General features: G+C 39.2%; 3 protein-coding genes across 4 annotated transcripts; 2 read left to right on the top strand and 1 right to left on the bottom strand.

Annotated features, from left to right (window-relative positions):
• Positions 1-82: 82 nt before the first annotated feature.
• Positions 83-1,303, top strand: LOC119077758 (maltase-glucoamylase, intestinal-like). Its single transcript, XM_037185070.1, has 3 exons — positions 83-640; positions 696-902; positions 974-1,303. Exons 1-3 carry the CDS (start codon positions 188-190, stop codon positions 1,028-1,030), a joined length of 717 nt encoding a protein of 238 aa, XP_037040965.1. The 5' UTR covers positions 83-187; the 3' UTR covers positions 1,031-1,303.
• An 850-nt stretch (positions 1,304-2,153) lies between these two features.
• LOC119077760 lies at positions 2,154-6,469 on the bottom strand. 2 transcript variants are annotated; one of them, XM_037185071.1, is made up of 4 exons: positions 4,589-4,754; positions 4,297-4,377; positions 3,025-3,210; positions 2,154-2,778 (listed from the first exon to the last, which is right to left on the bottom strand). In XM_037185071.1, the coding sequence occupies exons 1-4, from the start codon at positions 4,640-4,642 to the stop codon at positions 2,671-2,673; spliced, it is 429 nt and encodes a 142-aa protein (XP_037040966.1). In that variant the 5' UTR covers positions 4,643-4,754; the 3' UTR covers positions 2,154-2,670. The 2 variants fall into 2 exon arrangements, 1 of the variants encoding a protein (XP_037040966.1); XR_005087865.1 differs by lacking the exon at positions 4,589-4,754 and adding an exon at positions 6,374-6,469 and having other exon boundaries at positions 2,154-3,210.
• LOC119077751 (zinc finger protein 91-like) lies at positions 6,354-10,848 on the top strand. The gene is made up of 6 exons (XM_037185059.1): positions 6,354-7,242; positions 7,307-9,875; positions 10,010-10,137; positions 10,207-10,290; positions 10,353-10,425; positions 10,507-10,848. Exons 2-6 carry the CDS (start codon positions 8,140-8,142, stop codon positions 10,685-10,687), a joined length of 2,202 nt encoding a protein of 733 aa, XP_037040954.1. The 5' UTR covers positions 6,354-7,242; positions 7,307-8,139; the 3' UTR covers positions 10,688-10,848.
• The last annotated feature ends 10,087 nt before the right edge of the window (positions 10,849-20,935 follow it).

The raw sequence follows: 20,935 nt of genomic DNA, 5'->3' as shown, positions 1-20,935 counted from the left end.
ATTCAAATTCACTCCATTTTATCGCATCAAATCTGTCGCTTGCAGAGCAATTCAACGGATCTTCTGTACGAATCGTACATTCCAACTCGCTCGGTCAACGTATCCCGGATTGGGACAATGGGCTGCTCATTGGTTGGGCGACAATTTTTCAACATGGGACAATTTTGCCGCTTCACTCATTGGTATCATGGGTTTCAATCTGTTCGGCATTCGTCAGTCCGGTGTCGACATCTGTGGATTCTACGGTCGTCCCAGTGAAGAATTGTGCACAAGATGGTTGCAAGCGGGTGCATTCTATCCGTACTCCCGCAATCACAACGTTCGGTCTGTGTCTACCCAAGATCAAGATCCGGGCATTTGGTCGGATGTGTCGAAAAAATCGACTCGAGATGCACTGATGATTCGGTACACGATACTGCCCTACATGTACAATCTGTTCTACATTCATCGGGTTAAGGGAGGAACCGTTATGCGTGGACTTTGGCATGAATTCCCAACAGACTCTACGGCCCGAAGAGTTGACCAACAATTCTTAATTGGACCAGCCTTTATGGTTTCTCCAGTTGTGACTGAAGGAGCTACTTCTGTGAATGCTTACTTCCCAGCGGGAAGATGGTACGCGTACCGAACTGGCGAAGCGGTATGTACATAGACCGTTTTCGCTAAGTTCAAAAATTGAATTGTGTGCATCATAGGTCCAAGTCCCACCCATCGGCTATGTCAATCTGGATGCTCCATTTGACTTTATCAATTTACACGTTCGAGGCGGATATGTACTGCCGACTCAGGAACCTGCTCTCAATACCATGCTGTCACGACAGAATCCGTTTGGTCTCATCGTTGCACTAGACGATGCTTTCTCTGCAAAGGTCAAATGTACTACGACGACGGCATTACTTTCGGTAAGGCATAATGATCTGATTCTGGTTCGCAGACACCATTTTATCGGAAAATAATTTTTTTCGTAAATTAGAAGCGCAAGCGACCGGAGGTTATTTCTTGTCTAGCATCACTTACAGTGACACTTTAATCCAGACGGTAGTACAAAATCGTTATTCAGATATAGGACGATTGAACTTGGAGACGGTTCGAGTGCTGGGAATAAATGGGACAATTGACTCCATTTTGGTTAACGGCGAACCTCACACCGATTTCGCAATACTTCCTAGCAATGAGGTTCTTGTGCAGAATCTTAGAATTCCTGTAAATTCTAGATATAACATAACATTTGTCAGCACTGCTTCTGACAGTAACGGTGCAAATGCTCTGATCGGATATGGTGGTGTTATTGGTATACTTTTGTTTAGCTTGTTGTGGAATTTTGAAGGAATAAAAGTATGAAAAATCAAAAGGTTTTTGTTACTCAGTCAAGCTTTTGTCAGTTTATCAATGAAAGAGCAGTAGATGTACAAATCCGGAGACAGGTGCTACAACTTTGGCTTATCCAAGAAGATCCCATAAGCAACCGATAACGAACCGTCGCAGTGTCTATGACTATGATCACGACTACCCTCAAATTTGGATGAAAACATATTGAACTAAGCAATCAACCCACGGAAATGCAACCTAGGGCGGTTGGAGACTATCTGAGGCCTGTTTTGAATTCCTCAGGCCGAGACCTTTCAAACGCTATGCATCCCAGTTAAAATCAGGGCCTATTATTTGTGAAATCTTTGCGAAATTGAATTTCACAAATTCCAGAAATAATAGGCCCTGGTTATAATGGGTCCGACTTCGGTAGGTGGGGAATAGCATCGGCCAAAAAATAAAAATCAACAAATATTTATTACAATTTATTATCAACTTCTATGTGTATAAAGTTAATTAAAAATTAAAATTAAAAACAACGGAAAAAAGGATTTAATTTTAGAGTGCGGAGAAACTCTATCTATCTGAGGCCATCTGAGGCGTCGGTCAAGGTTCAAAAAATTTGCTTTGGATATGGCGTAGAGGAAGTTACAAAACAATAAAATTCATGCAAATGGAACGAAACCCCAAGATTTAGGCTAAAACCACTACCTTCACTATACTGCCGAGTACCCAACTTCCAGGTCAGTCAATGACCTCTAACTTCCATTCCTATAATCTGATTTTGATAATTTTTTTCGGGCTGGCCCGACTTTGTTCGTCTTTAAAAAAAATTTGAAAACTTAAAGAAAAATTGCAATAGAGTCCGAGCGTGAGCTTACTTTCAAGTGTTCGATAGATTTGTGAGACTACATTATTATAACGATAGGTAACCGAACGATTTCCCCTTGTTAGGCGCGCCAATTTTAGGTTTTTTCGCTCAGTAAAAAAAATACGGGCCGAGTCGGGCCGGGCTGGGTTTAACTACAAAATTCTCGGGTCGAGTCGGGCATTAAAAATTAGTCTGGGCCGGGCTGGGTCGGGTTTTGAAAATAGGTCGGCCCGCACATCTCGAAATTGGAGTAGTTTTACTCAAGTTATGGATAGACGGGCATTTTTTGCTGATTTGGTATCTCTGGAGAACTAAAATAGAGTTCCCCTTACTCAGGGAGTCGACGTGTTTCAAACGTAGATGTGTTAGGAAGTTGTGGGAAGATTTTCTGCCCGTGGAAATAGGGGACATGAGGTCACCTAGTGCTTTTTCACTGACACAGATATTGCAATTCATCATCATTGTCATACAACTGTGACTCAGAACGTTTGTCAGTTTTGTGCAGGAAGTGAAGCGCCGAAGTGTACAATAATATTTGCTATTTTGCCCAAGAATTTTCTCAAGATTGAGATAGGTATGGAAAACCAGAAATCCAAACTCTAGAAGGAAAAAATTAAAAATAGTTGAAATAATGAGGCTGAGTCGGAAGATGGGCATATTCGGGTCGGCCCTGCGTGAATTAGTGCCCTATCTGTTTTTCCTAAATTTTTGTTTCATTTAGAATATAATCGAACACCGAATTGAATGTTCTTGTTTAAAAAAGGTTTAAATTTGGTTTTGTAAAAAATGTTGGCAGAACGATCGCGGAAGACCTATGGATTAATACATGTAAATTTAAAACCTACCAAAACTTGGTCGTCAGCCAATTTCTGTTTTTTTGATGTCTCCAATTCGTCAATTTTTAATTTTAGTTTTTCAATCTCCTGTCGTTGGCTTTCTATTGTTCGGGCGTCCCTTTCCATTATCAAATCTTTCAATTTTGATAACTCGTCCAACGTTCGCAAACGGTCTTCGTACATCTTATGTAATTTCTGCAAAGAAATTACAATAATCATAAGGATTTGATAATCAATGGAATTATGTAATCTATTGGTGGAATCAGAACTGGAAGATAGCGATGACGATGACGCAGAATGCACGTTTGAGCAACAGTGCCGACGTATTAGAATCGGTAGCCAAGTATTGACACTGGACGAGGAGCAATTTGTTGAGAACGATAGCGATGAAGATGATTTTGAAGGATGGTCGAGTTTGGATCTATTGACGAACGTGAATGCTGCTGTTACGAAGACTGGTATCGATCAATGGAAGTGGAATCCCAAGGAGAAAGTAAAATGGGGTAAAGGAATCGTCAACAAACACAACTTTGAATATCAACAGAAGGATGACATCGTCGAAGAATATTGGTCACCTCTTGAATATTTTTCGAAATATATTCCAGAAGCAATCTTTCACGATATGGTGAGATATACGAACTTATACGCAGAGCAGCAAGGCGCGAAAAAATGGAGACCAACGGATAAGGTGGAAATGAAAATTTTTATCGGACTTCAAATTATGATGGGCGATTTGAAGTTGCCGCGGATCGAACTGTATTACAGTAAGGAATTGGATTTGAAAATGTTTACTGACAGCATTCCAATCTATCGCTTCTATCTGTTGCGAACTAACTTCCTTCTGATCGATGTCACGACAAATTTATCAGAGTCCGCCCATTGATGGATTCAGTGCGACGACGATGTCTCCAACTGCCACTCGAAGAATATTTATCTATCGACGAACAAATGATACCAATGAGAGGCAGAGCTACGAAAGGAGTGAAGCAGTTTGTGAAGAATAAACCAAAGATCCGATGGGGTATCAAAAATTTGGTTTTGTGTGGTAAAAGTGGGCTGGCCTACGACTTTATTTGCTACCAAGGCTCAACCACGGAATTTGATCAGAAAATGTTATCAACATTTGGGTCAGGTGCTGCCATGGTGCTACATTTGGCGAACAGAATTGAAGGAGTTGGCCACAAACTCTTCTTTGACAATTATTTTTCCACCTTCCCACTTTTCCTAATACTTGCTCAAAAAAAAATTTTGCGCTACCGGTACAGGTATATCGATACTCACATCATCGTTGTTGCTCGTGTTGTTTTGTGTGGAACGCTTTTCTTCGAGATGCGTTTCTACGGTCTTCTGCTGCGAGGCGGCCTGTAAAAAAATAAACACCAGTTTGTCACGGAAAATGTAAGTTAGTTTTTTAATGAAAAAGTTGGCTTCAAGAGTAGGAGATGAATGATCCTAACGTCGATAAGCGATCTCATAGAATATTCCCTTTACATCCCTTTACCTAAACTAAACTGAATGTAACCACAAAATAACAGATGCAACAAACACAATTCCTAACATTAATGGTACTTACGAGTAATTGGAATGCGAGGTCTTGCATGCGTGCTTTTTCGGCATCATTAGACATTATTTAAAAAACAAAATAAAAAATAATTTGAAAACACAAACACAATATCAAAACAAACGACGACCCTCTTAGTTATGCTATGGCGACGACTAACATTCGAAATGTCAACATTTCAGCTGTTTTGGACAGCTCTTATTATTATGTTGGTAGGTTGTTTTGTTGATGCGATGTTTATGAAATGCAATGAAAGTACAAACCAGGTATGGTCTTTCCATACAAACCGGAGGAAATAGCGATTTCATATGAACAAACTCACCTTTCAATGATTTTCAGTCGCTATTTCCTCCATACAAATTTTGACATTAGACCATACCTATAGACTCGATAGTATACTTTCACTAGTCGACTCCCGTGGCGCTACGCGCCACATCGCCGCCTAGCAAGCTACCCCGAAAAACACCTAATCCCGTCAAACACCTAACCCCTCATGTCGTCAAATACTTCATAGTTTCTGCATTTTCATGTTGTTTATCTCAGTTTTTAGTTGTTTTTATCTCCATTTGAAATCTCCATTTTTAAATTTTTAATCTCTGATGTTATCTTCTTTTCTGAAATTGTTATCTCAAATTTTTAATATGTTTTATCTCCATTCCATACATTTATTATTTCCATATCTAGTTATAATATCTCCAGAACCATTTTTTTACCTTTCTATGACAAACCAAACAATTTACCTAATACAATTTATTAAAGGTTGAATTCAGTTGCCGTCTTTAATTTGATTCTGTAAATTTAAATTTTTTACAACAAAAATTACACAGACAGAGCTCCCTAGGAACCAACAAAACGCCCTTACGGCGAGAAGAAAGTTAGGAATTAAGTTGAGTTGAGATCTCAACTCAAGATCCGTAAATTTTGGAATTGAATTAAGATTGAGACCTAATCTCATCAAAGATTTAATTCCGTGAAACACTCAATCGCGTCAAACACCTAATCCCGTGAAACTCCTAATCCCGTTAAACACCCAATCCCGTATCCCGTGAAACATCCAATCTCGTCAAACATGTAATTCCGTGAAACACCCAATCGCGTCAAACACCTAATCCCGTATCTCGTGAAACACCTAACCTCGTCAAACATGTAAATCCTTGAAACACCTAATCTAGTCAAACACATGATCCGTCAAACACTTAATCCCGTCAAACACATAATACCATGAAACACCTAATCCCGTGAAACACCTAATCCCGTCAAACACTTAATCCCGTCAAACACTTAATCCCGTCAAACAACTAATCCCGTGAAACACCTAATCCTGCCAAACACATAATTCCGTCAAACACATAATTGAAACAGCCAATTCCCAATTCCCGACTTTTTCATTATTGCCGCTGTCTTCTACTCTCAAAACTCTAAGACTTTGCCGAAGAAACCAATATTCCATCTGTCTCAACAACATACAATCCTAATAACGAAAATATCACAAAAAAATATCAAAATTCAAATTAAATATTTCAATCTGACAATGTACACACACACAATGCGCATGCATAACATTATACCGACAAAATAAATATACGCGCTGACTATGCATGTATAGCATTATACGTACAATAATTCACACTCACTATACCGACAATATACACTGCATGCATGAAAAATTTTTCATATAAAAAACAATAACACATAATTCTTATTAATCGCTAAATTTTATCGTATGTCGTACTATGGTTAGGGTCATTGAATTTCTTACATTCGTATCACATCACGTGGTGCTGTGTGTGAGCTTACCGACTCTTGTTGGTTTGCATTGCACAATTATTTTTATTTTGCTGATTCATTCGGCTGGAAGTATTCGTACTACGCGAGCCTACTGACTGTTGTTGGTTTCCGTTGCATTTTAATTTTTGTTTTGCCAATTTCTTTGGCTGGGGTTTTTATTTGCGTATTTTTCACGCTGGGAAATTGTGACCGACAAATAGAGAAATAGATAAACAGATAAGCAGACATACATTGGGCGTTTATATTGTTCAACAACAATTGGTTTATCGAACTTTGGTTTTGGATGTTATTTGATTTTCTCGAGAAGTTTTGTGCAGTTGAAGAAGTGGTTCAATTGGGTTGGTGATGCAACAGATGAGATTGAATTTTGACACAAGATTTTCACCTTGCGTCGAAAAATGTATGAGAATTTTATTTCACCGGCTGGGTTGCATACTCGACGTTATTTTAAAAATATTTCTCCCGCTTCGTACATCGAAACATGATATGCAGCGCCACATCGCGACTATTTCGGATACTTCGTAGAAAATCGCAAAAATGACAGTCGAAATCAGCTGTGTTGTAGAGAATTTTTTTTTTTGTTTTGGTCGTCTCAAGTTTTGAGCGTCTCCAAGTATTTGTTTCCTATTCGCCCGAAAATTCCCGCATACCCGTAATATCCCATCGGCATTGTTGCTGATAAATGTATCGGAGCCTGAGTGCAACGAAAACAAACCATGGAGATTGACGTAAATCGATCGTGTCGATCCTGCCTGTGTGAAGACGATGCTATCCATCCAATTGGAAAAGCAGCCAAAAGTTTTGGACCCGTGGCAAAGGATTCGTACATGTGGAATATGTCGTTGGCTGAAGTGATTATGGCATGCACCGTGGTTAATGTATACTGATTGCTGATGGACGGTCCCTCGCACTATTTTCAACTCTGTTCGCATTTTTTTTCAGATATCACCGGACGATGGGCTACCACAGTCGGTGTGTACGCAATGCTTGCATCAAGTTCAGCAAGCCTTCCAATTTAAAGAAAAGTGCGAGGCGGCTGATGCGAAGCTACGTCACCATTCAATCAACAAATCGGACGACCCGATTTCTTTCATGCCGATCAAAACCGAATCCTTTGACATGGAACGAATGTTTCATCCGGAAACGGTACTCGTCACCGAATTCCAGATGGATACGTCCGACGATGAGTCACAGACGTCGACGACTGTTGCAAACATTGACGACGATCGGCTGGTTATCAAACGTGAAACGAACAAGAAACAACACAGCAACGATTCAGCAGCAACGAAGAGCAAGAAACGGCAGAGCAATCTGTCGATGAAAAGACGTTGTTGGAAGAGGCCGAAATTCGCGACGACGGACGTTATCAATGTAAATTTTGTGCGAAAACACTGGCCGATCGACAGACATTTCGACTGCACATTCGGCTAAACACGGGCACCAACTTGACACGTTGCTCGATTTGTGATCGTGGATTCGCCAAGAAGAATCACTTGGAGCGACATTTGGCCACCCATGACAAGACGCACAAGTGTACATTCTGTACGAGAGCGTATCTGACGGCCAACGAGTGCCAGCAGCATGAAAAATTGTGTTACAAAACCAAGACCGAATTAGGCCAAGTGAAGATCGAAGACAAATCACACGGAGTATCAGTGGAAACAGAGGGACATGACGACGAGTATGATCCAGACGACACCAATGGCAACAACGAACAAGCGGCAAAGCGAACGAAGAAACCCGAAGGCGGCTTGAATGCGAACGAGATTCGAGTGATGGCAGCACCGATTCCACTCGACGATGAAGAACAGCTCCTGATAAAAAGTGCAAAAATTGTCGACGATCGCTATGCATGCCCTCTGTGTCCGCGAACGTTGGCGCGACGTGAAATTCTCGTCCTGCATCTGCGTACCCATACCGGAAAGAATTTGCTGCTGTGTCCAGTCTGCGACAAAGGTTTTGCCAAGCCGTACAATTTGAGCCATCACATGATGCTCCATGATGGAAATGCAAATGTTCGAATTGACGAGACCATTGCTAAAGCCGAACAACCGGACGGTTCGTTTTGCTGTACGTTTTGTTTGAAATCGTTCGTCGAACGGAAATCGTTTCGCTTGCATTTACGAATGCACACCAGCAACAAGCTCGAACACTGTCCAATTTGCAATCAAAGTTTCATGGACGAGGATGAGCTTATGCAGCACATGCCGGTGCATGGCGATAGTTTTCCGTGCATCGAATGTGATCAGGTGTTCAATACGTTCAAAGATCGAAAATACCACACGGAGGCTGTGCACACGGTGAAAAAGGTAAGCTCTGGAACAGGAAAATTTGCAAGCTCTAAGAGGCCACGCGCAGTGAAAGAGGTAGTGTCTGATGAGGAACACGACGATGAAGACGAACAATTGGTGAACAGTGCCGAGTTGGTTAACGGTCGTTACAATTGCAAATTCTGCGAAAAAACTCTGGCCAATCGAAGCACGTTGAAGCTGCACATCCGATTGCATCTGAAAAAGAAGTTGAAGGTCTGCACGATCTGTGATCACGGTTTCTCGAAGAACAGCCACCTGGATCGGCACATGAAGACCCACTTTCCGAAGATACCGGAATGCAAGATTTGTCACGCCACGTTCGACTCGTTACAGGAACAGAAGGCACACACAGCGGCCGCACATCGAGATGACATTCAAACGTCGACAATTCGGAAGGCAATTGTTCCTTGGACGCAACCCAATGGCAAAAAGAGCTGCGAATGTCGCATCTGCCATTCGGTCTTCGATTCGATTGCAGCTCTTCGAAAGCATTTAGACTGGCATGCTGCCACCACTGACTGGATACAGGAGGTGGACTTGAAATCGCGTCCGGAATATTCTCAAATGTTCGGTGAATCGGCGGATGATGAGTTAACGAACGAACGTTTAGCCGAAATGTTGCAGTCGAGATTGAGAGAAAACTCGACGGACGTGTCGAAAATGTACCGAATCACGAACGGCCAAGGCTGGGAATTATCGCTAACCGATTCGGAGACAGATGATAATGACGATGAGAGCAATGAACGGAAACGAATGTTCTACAATTGCGACGAATGTCCTCGGCCTCGTAGCTTTGATCGCTTATACAAACTGATGTGTCACATAAAGGCCGACCATCCCAACGCTTCGAAGCAATTTCAATGCACACATTGCTTGCAATGCTTCCCGAACGCAACGATTCTGGACAAACATCTGCGGCAACAGTGTCAGAACGATGGCAAAACGCTACACTGTACAATGTGCTACAGTCGATTCACATGGGCAGACAGTTTAGCCAGCCATTTCGCTGTCTATCATCAAAGTGAGACGAGGCTGCTGGAATCCAATCGAATGCGTCGTCCACATACATGCGATCAGTGTTCAAAGTCATTTTACACGCAAGAACGATTGGCTGAACATCAATTGCGCCACCTTCCCAGAGACAAGCGATTCGCGTGCGACATTTGTGATAAGCGATTCAGTCGATACGACAATTTGCGGTGAGTTTATGGCTAGAGCTTTTTCGGGGAAATGTTGGGGAGATGATGTAAAGTCTTGAAGGATCCGCTCATGGTCCATCTAAATTAAAAATCTTTTTTTTCTCAACACAAAAATGACGTTCTCTCGTCCACAGAGCTCATATGCGTAGCCACATTCCACCCCATGAACGAGAAGCTATTGCTAAGACTCATCTGTGTTCGTATTGCGGTGAAGGTTTCGCAAACTCATCCAATTTGAATGTACACATTCGGAAACACACAGGTACCGCACCAACACCATACAGTCCCACTTGAACATTTTAAAACCTCTGCAAATCTAATGTGTCCACAGGTGAACGACCATTCAAGTGTGATATTTGTAGCTCCAGATTTCGGCGGTCGTGCGATCTGACTTGTCACCGACGCACTCATACAGGTACTTACTTACACCCACTGTAACACCAAAATCTCTGAGACTAAATCGGAACGATATTTCAGGTGAGAAGCCGTACCCGTGCTTGGTGTGCGGTCACAGGTTTTCCCGATCCAACAAATTAGTCCGGCACATGAGGTAAATAAATGGCAGAGAACAATGGAACCCTGAAGGCAATAGTTTAATTGATTCTTTTCGCATCCGTCTCGTTTCCTATAGGATCCATACCGGCGAACGGCCGTACAAGTGCACGGAATGTGATCGAGCCTTTACACAGTCGAACGACTTGACCCTGCACATTCGACGGCATACCGGTGACAAACCGTTCAGCTGCCTTTGTGGCGAACGATTCATCACGAATAGTCTGCTTCAACAGCATCGTAGAACTCATGGACACTGATTGCCGATTGGACTGGGTTTTGTATTTGTTGGAGGAATTAATCTCCAATCTCTCACTCGAATAAGATTTGGAATTTAGGTTTTAAGGAAATGGATGAGGATAGCATAAGCGTTGTTGATACTACAACGATCGTAAGAATAAACACAATTTTTGACTCCTGATTTGTTTGTCGGCCTTGTCATTTTAATGAGAGAGAAAACCACTTTCCGCTAAAATCTCCCTACAATTTCAAATCTCTCCCGTCTGTCCCACTACTAATCCCATCCGAATTTCCACCACTATTTTTGATCCTTGATGACACCTAGTGAATTTGAAAATTGTTAAGTCAAAAGAAGTAATAGATTCAACAGTCACTACTTGTGACAGTAGACTTATCGAACCCTTGCCGACCTGCGATCTTTATTCAATTACTCAATACAAAATTCGGTCACAAAATGGCATTCGCAACAGCTCCAATAATTACTCTAGTAAACATTAACGTCTAAAAATGTGCGACCTTGAGACGTCGGAATCGCGCTTTTTCTACGTTCATTTACAATTGGGCAGACTTTGTTCGGACAATTTATTTCTTATTTTGCTCGCGATGAGCCTTTAAATATTCGGTTTGGGTCTGTCCAGTCCCAACTTTACTGAATTGATCCTTGGCACGAGCCTTTTCCTCGGGATTTCCACCGGTAGCATAACAACTTTATCGTACGCAGCGTTTCCACTAAACTTGGCATCGAACTTGTCGGAGGAACCACGATTTCACGCAAAAATTATATCGCAGATTACCAGTCCAATGTTCGAATTTAGCCACATGAATTATGATACTGGTCGAAAACACTTAATATTTTCAAATCTGCGATTTTTGCAGCCTCTGAGAATTACTCGAGTTATCGTGTTATCAAGCAAGCAAGATTGTTCTAGACTTCTAGATTGTTCGACCAGAAATCCAGATTCACTTACTCGTCGAATAAGAAATTTTTCTGGAAATCCGTTGCAAAAATGTCGTGGTAGAAGGTGTGTTTACAATTATACTCCAACCTCACTACTCCAATATTATCCATCTACGAACTTAAAATCGGGTAAAAATTACTTAAGTTATCACGATAACAAGGAAAAGCGTCTGAGTATAATTCCGAGGGGTAACCGACTGGCCAAAATGGTGGCAAATCAATTTCTAATTCCTTTGAATTCCGTTTAATTACCTCAATTACCGGACCAACTCGTCTTATTGCCGGATTAGCTCTATTTCCTTTCAATTCCGTTCAATTCCTTTCAATTTCTTTCAATTCCCTTTCAATTTCCTTTCAATTCCCTTTCAATTTCTAAAGGTACTTCCTGTCAATTTCTTTCAATTCCTTTTAATTGCTCTTAATTCCTTTTATTTCTTTAATTACCGGATTACCGAAATATTTGCTCGATATTTTCAAACAGATATAAATTTAAAGTCAAAGTTAAACACTTAAGTATTTTGGAAAAACAATCGTCAGACTATATCCAACTAAAATTTGGAACAACTGTTGTACAACATTTGTGACTCATTTTGTTAGAATCTTTACTTTTTACTCATACTTTTTAGAAGAGATTTTTCAATTTCAATTTACATTAAACCGTCCAATTGACTGCAGTTTTCTTTAAATTTATTTTAGATAAATAGTATTTTTCGTACCAAGACACGAAATGATGAAAAACTTTTGTGCATCCGACAACTGAAATACGACATATTTTGCCATGATTTTTCATTAAGAAATGTCAGTTTTTCCGAACTATCTATCGTGCAGGAATAGTTATTTACATGCTTATGCACGGTAAAGTGCACTTTACATCACTGTTTGTGACAGGGAAAATGCACTTACCGTCCACAAACATGTAAAATGTGTTACGTCACTGCTTGCAAATGCTTGTTTAGGCACGTAGGCACAAATATTTACAAACAGTGACGTAACATACTATTACGTATCTGTTGTACCGTCCACAACTATATTGTATTGTGTATTTAAACGGGAAAAATCAATCAACACATCTTCCAGTAGATAATTTATGTTGTCGAAATATGTTATGGAAACAAGACTTTGACCATAAAATTTTTATATTCTTCGCGGATTGTAGCCCGAAGTGACAAGCGAAAGTGCCTAAAATAAACCATCCACAACAGATGCGCATACAACTTTTCATGCTGAGGGCCTAAGTTACGAGAAAAATTCCGTAATTTATGCCTAAGGCATGAAAAAAAACTTCATTTCTTTACGATTTATGGTGCGGGAAAGGAATTACATGAATTTTTCTTTGACTCAGTTGTCCAATGCACAAAACGTTGTTCGTACCTCGACAGGAAATGGACTTGTTCAGTACACGTCAGCAAAAGCCAAAGCACTCAATTTTTTGTTTCGTTCAAGTGATCGACATCGTAAGATTTTAGGCTTTTGAAAAGTTGATGAAATAGATGATATTGTCGGTGATGCATTTTTTTTGTAAATTTGGTTTGAGACTTTAGCATTTCGCATCGGCAATGCCCCAGCCTAACATTCCCCCGACGAATATTCACTCGTTTGTTGCGGCTCACATACGGTTCCCGTATCTGACTCACAAGAATCTTCTGAAGAAGAATCATTCAGTGTGCATTTTTTGAACATAACAGATCGTTGGACTCATTCTAAAATGGAACTGATCAACACTGTACACTGTTATTTATTGGCCGGAAACTTTTAAAATTAAAACAAAAAGGAAATAATGTGGTTTTTCATTCGCTGGTACTTCTTTCCGATAATCACACTCTATCAGTATTACACTCATTTACTTTCAATTCTTTACAATTCCACATATTTCCAGTCAATTCCGGTCAATTCCATCAATTACAATTATTTACCGGACACTCCGGCAATTCCTTTGAGGGTGTGTAGTCAATTACCCGAGTCGGTTACCCCTCGTATAATTCCCATATCTTGTAAAAACGATCACAAAATTATAGTTTTACTCTTTACTCTTTTACTCCATTACGAGTCTTTTATATTGTCTCCTAAAAAGCGCTATGAATAGAAGGTCCAGCGAGATACGTTTAACTCCTAATATGAGTCTACTAAAAGCGCTGAAAAGGTGGAGTATTTCTCGCTTCGCTCTGGCCGCAAAGTTCACACTCGTTCAATAAGAATAAGAATAAGAATACGATTTCAACCAAAAATTTTCGTATATCCCAGATTACTAGTCCAATTAAATTCCAATGTTCGAGTTTAACCACATGAATTATGCTACTGGTCGAAATTGATTTTTGAAGCCTCTGAGAATTACTCGAGCTATCGGTTTCTCAAGCAAGCAAGCAAAAACTCTTTTGGGAAGTACTTCTAAACTGTTACACCAGAAATCCAGAATTTCACTACTCGTCAAATAAGAAATTTTTATGGAAATTCGTTGCAAAAATGTCGTGGTATAACAAGTTATGTTAACAATTACTCCAAACTCACCATTCCAATATCATTCTCTGTCAATTAAAACAAAAAACTTGAAAATCGGGTAATAATTATTCAAGTTATCGCGCGGTAACAAGGAAAAGCGTCTGTGTAGAATTTCTCCCATCTCGTTGTTCGAACATTATCCATCTGCAAACTCAGCCTCAAGAGTTTCAATCTTCGTCGATTAAGACAAAAAATTTGAAAATCGGATAAGAATTAGGGAAGTTATCGCGGTAACAAGGAATAAAATTCTCTTGAGAATTACTCCCATCTCATTACCCCAATATTGACCATTTACGAACTTAACCTCATGATTTTCATTCTCCGTCGATTAAACCCAAAATTTTACAAATCGGTAAAGAATTACTCGAGTTATCGTGTTATCGAGTCCACAAGTGAACGGACGTTTTCTGTATTTAACGTTTTTTGCCAATGTAGAACATTTTCAAAATATCAAAGTAAACTTAGCGTTACGGACATTTTAGGGTATTTTCTTTCATAAGACCCTGACTTTCCGTCAAGGGAATAAATGCCGGAGACATTATAGACAGCCCCGTACGAAGTCAACTTTCATAAATTCCTATTTAAACAGCTATGTACCGCTATATTTACCTATATTTCGCTATAAATAAACATTTCACAGAGCAATATGCTATTATATAGATCTATATGGCTGTATTTAGCTCAATATAGCTGTATATAGATATATATAGATGTCCATATATGGAATGCCTGAAACACCCCACACACATATCCAATTACTTCTGTGTTAACAGAAACTCTCTAAGTTCCATTATTCCCAAGATATATCACTTTTAATAAAATCCAATATGGCCGCTGGCAGCCATTTTGTTAGGAGACCGGAAAAAGTACCAACGCTTTACAATCGTTAATACCTTCACAAAAAAAAATCATGAAATTCGGTCAAAGGTTACTGTAGATATTGGTAAAGAACACCACCTTCACTGTACGGCCGAGTAGCTGGATAGAATCTCCCTGATTGGTACGGTCAATTTCTATCTAATAAAGCGAAAGTAGTCGAAATCCGTTCAAATTTGGCTGACCTACAAGCAAAAACTGCTTCGAGCTATGTACCTGGTTCACACCAGGAGCTCTAACTCACGAGTCGGTCATCCAATTTCCATAAACTTTTTTTTTTGTCGATCGGTATTGTAAATCCCTTTCACTTGACGTATCGTTTACAAGTGTAGTGCTTAAATGTCCGCAGATATCTTCGAAAAACCCTAAAGCACTTATTGGGCTCGGGAGGGGTCTACTGGAAATCATCCATCTTCCGAACTTAGCCTGTCTGTTGACATTACCAAACGAGGAAAAAAATAATTTTGAAAATCAGATGTGTTTTACTCAAGTTATAGAACAGACAGACGGACATTTTTCCCCACTGATTTGGCATCTCTGGACAACCACAATAGGTTTCCCCTTGCTCAGGGAGTCCAATTCGACGTGTTACAAACGTATGCGTAAACCTATAAGACCCCAGTACTTCGTACGGGTCTAATAATTTTGATTTCTTGCAAAATATATTTCAACTTCTTATAGGTATGCGTATCTATTTGGATAACTTGCAATCTGTTCTCGGAAATAATGACATCGGTTAGCGTATAGACATTTGTTAAATTGCGTCTGATAAGAAAGCGATAGTGTAAACTTTATTGCATTGATAATCTATTACCGGAAACTTATGTCAATTTAGTCATTGAATACGATTCAAATCTTATCCAAAATTGAAATCGGCTTCGAGTTGAATGATTAATTTGTTCGGCTAGTGTAAACATTCAATAAGTGGGAAGTAATTTCCAATTTTCGCTTCAAAAAGGTAATATTCCTCTTCCATGGTAACTAACGAAATTTCACATGCCCTTAGTATAATTACTATGTGCGATTTCTTATTGTACGTAGACAATCATTCGTAGGTATGATCCTACGCAGCTACTTTCAGCAACTTTCCAGTAATTTTTTTTCTTAATCTCACCAACAGCCATTGCCGAACTGGCCCTATGGGCGTTCGGGCGATTCCCGAATGGCCATTTTGAGCCAGTCCGGCACTGCCAACAGCTACGTCAATTAATTTTTCAATTTAAAGTGTCATAGTCTAAGCAGAATATGACTACTTAACTGAAGTGCTGCCCTGCTGTTTTTTCGGTGCCGTTATCGAAAAAATTTGTCCATAATTAAATGTTCTTCAAATACACACGGCAGTAATGAGGAACAATTAAAAGTTAATGGTCCGTCTTTGCGTTAAATTTACGCCTGAATCAAAAACGAAAATTTACCGAACGCATAAATGAAGGAATAGTAGATTACAGCAGAGCCTATGTAAGCAAGGTTCTGAAAGAAGAGGTTAAGACACTTACGAAGGCGGGTGAAACACCAATCTTGACAATTTAGACATGTATATTGTTTATTTAAAAGTCAACTTGAAAACCATTTTTTTTGTTAAGTTGAAATCGTCATATAAAATTTTCCAACCTACAGGAAAATTTTTATTCCTTCGTGATCAACTCGAAAGTGTCTTAACCTGTTCTTTCAGAACCTTGCAAATTTTGACTTTAGACCATACCTATAGCAAGGCTGTAAACTTTGGGGAGGTCACACAGATACAGATACGCGGGTGACACACCTCACTTGATGATAACATGGCGGATTTCATACAAAAATTCACCTACTGTGATGATTGTCATCGCCGTGATGATGTGGTGAATTTTTCCCCAAAGTTTACAGCCTTGACCTATAGAGTATACTTTCATTGCTAATTGAGGCATAGCATTGTCGGCCGGAAAACGCCAAAATTACATCTATTCTTTTTAATTTTTTGATAAACATTGTGTGAAAAGGAATAGCCAAATTTGATTGTTTCAGCACTCTATTTGAGTGACGTCAAAGCCAGCTTCGGTGCTTGAGAGTGCTATGATTGAGGACATAGTTGTTTGACATAAATACGGCCCAATTTAGGACATTGATGAAGTAAAATAGGACAAATTCTAAAATTTGGTGAGACATTGAGGTAAAATTCAGGACATATAATTGACAACGGCTACAGGTAGCAATTAGAAAACAGGTGTCAATTTGCAATTCTAGTTTTTATTGTTGAAGGAGGAATAATTGAAAAAAAAATTGAATTCACGCCGTAAGTGCGGTCGAAATTCAAAATTGAAAGTGCGGAGGTCTTTCTACCGTAGCGTCTTTTCATACAAGGAAGCGTTAAAATGTATTTTTTGGTTCACTTTTTCATCGAATCGTTTAAAATTCAAATTTTAGGCACACTTACGGCGTGAATTGAAATTCCGGTGACACATTTTTTCCCAGACACGATATGCACTGCTCTAAATTACTTTTCCTAATTGCTTTACATTGATAATGCATTTTGATGAGTCATGAAAAAATTCAGTGTCACACATTTTGACATTATTCAACGCACTTCAAGCAAAAGTGCTGTTAATGATAGCTGCCAAATAGAGTACTATTTTGTATGAAATTTTATCCCCACTCTTTTTACAGTGTTAATGACAGCTGCCAAATAGAGTACTATTTTGTATGAAATTTTATCCCCACTCTTTTTACAGTGTAAAATTTTGTATGGAGCACTGTCAAGTTTCAGTACCCTAGAGTACCACTTTTGCTTGAAGTGCGTTGCATTATTTAATTATTACACATCATTTTCGTTACTGAAACAAATGGAATTATTATCGAAACGTGTTTTCGATTGACCCTCTGCTCTCCGTATAAATACCTCTATGATAAATACGAACCATTCTGGTCAACTTCGTATCAGTTTAATTCAAATCGAGCTAAGCTTTCCAGTTCTGTTCCAATTTCCAACTTCCATTTATTAGATCGGATCATCGTCAATTCAGCCACGAATCGCACGTTTTTCATTTAAAATGAAGCACAGTCTGATCTTAGTATTGGTGGTGATGATGTACGTGTCCGGTATTGTGTGTGTGTGTTCCAGCAACACTATGCCGATTTCCTTACCGATCCGGTACTCATTATCAATTGAAAATTCGCAACGGGTATGACGGAGAAGCGTGGGCAGGACGATGCTCCGACGATGGAGTTGTTTGCGTGTATGGAGCTGTAAATGGTGTGGTCTTGAAATATCAAAATGGTGATCGTCTCATAGGGCCAAGTGAGTGGCATACATACAACGCAGATGGTTAGTGTAGAGCTAAAGGAGGAGTGACGTACTGGTTCAATGCTTAGAAATTTGGTCAAAGCGGTGCCGAAAATCAGGATTCACGTCAGAGCATCGTCCTGCCCACGTTTCTCCGTCATACCCGTTTCGAATTTTCAATTGATAACAAGTAGCGGATCGGAAAGGAAATCGGCATAGTGTTGCTGGAACACACACAATATCGGACACGTACAGCATCACTACCAATGCTAAGATCAGAATGTGCTTCATTTTAACTGAAATACGTGCGAATCGTGGCTGAATTGAAGATGATCCGATCTGATAAATGAAATTTATTATTTTCAATTGGAACAGAACTTGAAAGTTTAGGTAGATTTGAAGTAAACTGATACGAAGTTGGCCAGAAACTAGATTTACGCAGCTCATGTTAAGTGGAACATTTTTTTTTTTGATGAAATAAATGAAATGAAATGAACACCCGTTTCGATAACAATTTTATTTGTTTCAGTAAATAGGAAATATAATTTACAGAAGTGCATCGTGTCATGTGTACTTTTCTGCGGAAAATGTGTCACAAGAATTTCAAAATAATTATTTTTTCAGCTTGAAATCATTTTTATTTAAAACTCTTTCAATTTATTTAATTTTCTTCAACAATAAAGAATAGGATCATAAATTGACACCTGTTTTCTGATTGCTACCTGCAGCTGTTATCAATGAAATGTCCTGAATTTGCCCTTAAGGCGATTCGCCACAAAGCCTAATTGTAGCCTAAATTTGTGCGAAAAAATGTTGTAGTTTCGATGATAATTTACTGTGTGTAGCTGCACATAGCGACGCGAAAGAGATCTAATTCAAATTTTTCTTTTGTTATACTGTCAAACTTGACAGAAGAACAAAAGATAAATTTGAATTCGCCTAGTCGGTTGGCCTGTAGAGGCGCCATATTTTTTTTATAATACTTCATTCTTACTGGACTATTTTTTTGTGAAACAACTTCACATTGATTCATTCAGATGAAATGTCACAGCAATGAAGTTGGTTCACATGAAAATAAGCGCAGTGACAGCTGTAATTTTATGACAAAATGTACTAAAATATGAGAAAACTCTATCACATTTCTTTTTAGTTTCTAAACATCATTCTCCTATTAGATCTCTTTCGCGTCGCTATCTGCAGCAAGAGTTCGTATCCGCGTCCTTTCTGGAAAAGTGTTCGTGATTCAGCAGGATTTTGCAATAGAGTGTTATGATCGGAGCGAGAGGACCGAAGACCAGTTTATTATAACTTGCCTTGGGGTACTTGTTAAAATATGTCTTTCTCTTTCATAAGAACACTCTATACCCATGTTTTTAAATGGCAGAAACTTGGTTATTACAAAATTGTGTCCGTTTGTGGTGATGCAGCCTACTATGAGAAAACTCAGAATTTGTGCCAATTTTAGTGAACTATTACGTTTTCTCTTAGTAAGGTTACACCACCACAAAGATTTATTATTCTTATTCGTTCGAAGCCAACACTTATTGACACAAAGCGATGGCCCCACTCTTTCCAGAAAAGAAGCGGATACGAAGCTTACCATCGAAAATATATCATTTTTGCACACAAAAGAACAGTTATTGAAACTCAACAGGAAGTGCTCTAAAACAGGAATCGAAACGAGTTCCAGGAACAGTGTTTTTGTTTCGCCCAAGGGCCCTCTCAATAGAACAAACTGACAAATTAAAATGAAAAATCATATATTTGAGTGTGTGTGTGACAGCTTCGTGTACAGACAGAAAAAGGGACTCTTAATGTCAAAAATAAAGGGACTCATAACGTCAAAATAAAACAAAGTTGACGTTTTCGTGTTAGTGGTGTGTGTGATATAATTTTTCAATGAATTTCGGGTCATAATTCCTCTAGGTAGTCTACCTCTATGGTTTCGCCTGTCTTTCACTAGTTTTTAATCATAACTCGTGTAGTGCGATATGTCAAATGATAGGAATTGACGAGGCAAACCAAAATATTTAATTTTTGAGAAGATCGGGTCTGTGAAACAGTAGCTATTGGCGTTAGCGTGAGAAAAACAGCCTGTTTTATGTGCTTTCGCTTACTTTATTCAGTTTTCATCGAACAGCCTGCTCGAAACCTGATGTGATATATGTCCAATGATAAATATTGACTAGACCAATCAGACAATCTATGGTCTCTGAAAATGGGGTTCGTGCTTCAGAAACCAGGAGTCAGGAAAACAGCGGTTTTCCTTTCGTTTGTGCAGTTTTCTGACATAAATCTTCAGATGTCGTAATTGTTATATCTAATGAAAGTATACTCTATAGGTATGGTCTAATGTCAAAATTTGTATGGAGAGGAGGAAAAAGAGATTTCATATAAGCAAACTCACCCGTGTGTGCAAATAATGTTTTCTTCCAGTTATCCGAATCTGATTTCCCGATTTTTCCAGGTACTCACTAAAATTCGACCAAATTTCCGAGTAATAATAATGGGATTTCCCTGTAAAAATGTTGGAATTTCCCGGTAACAGTATGTTACAGCTATGTAAAGTATATAACGAGACGAGTACGCACATGAGAGCTTGCCCGAGTGGTAGTATATTTCGAATGGAGCTTTACGGACGAAATAGTATTTTTCGTTACGAGTGATGAAAAATTCTGCTTT

Source organism: Bradysia coprophila, unplaced genomic scaffold, assembly GCF_014529535.1.
Source record: "Bradysia coprophila strain Holo2 unplaced genomic scaffold, BU_Bcop_v1 contig_24, whole genome shotgun sequence".
Lineage (NCBI taxonomy): Eukaryota > Metazoa > Arthropoda > Insecta > Diptera > Sciaridae > Bradysia > Bradysia coprophila.
This window is presented reverse-complemented; position numbering and strand designations above follow the sequence as displayed.

Coding starts and splice junctions, on each gene's coding strand:
- LOC119077760 (XM_037185071.1), bottom strand. CDS start 4,642: ATGTCTAATGATGCCGAAAAAGCACGCATGCAAGACCTCGCATTCCAA. Junction 3,211..4,296: donor ACACGAGCAACAACGATGAT/GTGAGTATCGAT, acceptor ATTTCTTTGCAG/AAATTACATAAGATGTACGA. Junction 2,779..3,024: donor TGGCTGACGACCAAGTTTTG/GTAGGTTTTAAA, acceptor TTTTCCTTCTAG/AGTTTGGATTTCTGGTTTTC.
- LOC119077751 (XM_037185059.1), top strand. CDS start 8,140: ATGGCAGCACCGATTCCACTCGACGATGAAGAACAGCTCCTGATAAAA. Junction 10,138..10,206: donor ACACATTCGGAAACACACAG/GTACCGCACCAA, acceptor ATGTGTCCACAG/GTGAACGACCATTCAAGTGT. Junction 10,291..10,352: donor TCACCGACGCACTCATACAG/GTACTTACTTAC, acceptor ACGATATTTCAG/GTGAGAAGCCGTACCCGTGC.
- LOC119077758 (XM_037185070.1), top strand. CDS start 188: ATGGGTTTCAATCTGTTCGGCATTCGTCAGTCCGGTGTCGACATCTGT. Junction 641..695: donor CGTACCGAACTGGCGAAGCG/GTATGTACATAG, acceptor TGTGCATCATAG/GTCCAAGTCCCACCCATCGG. Junction 903..973: donor CGACGACGGCATTACTTTCG/GTAAGGCATAAT, acceptor TTCGTAAATTAG/AAGCGCAAGCGACCGGAGGT.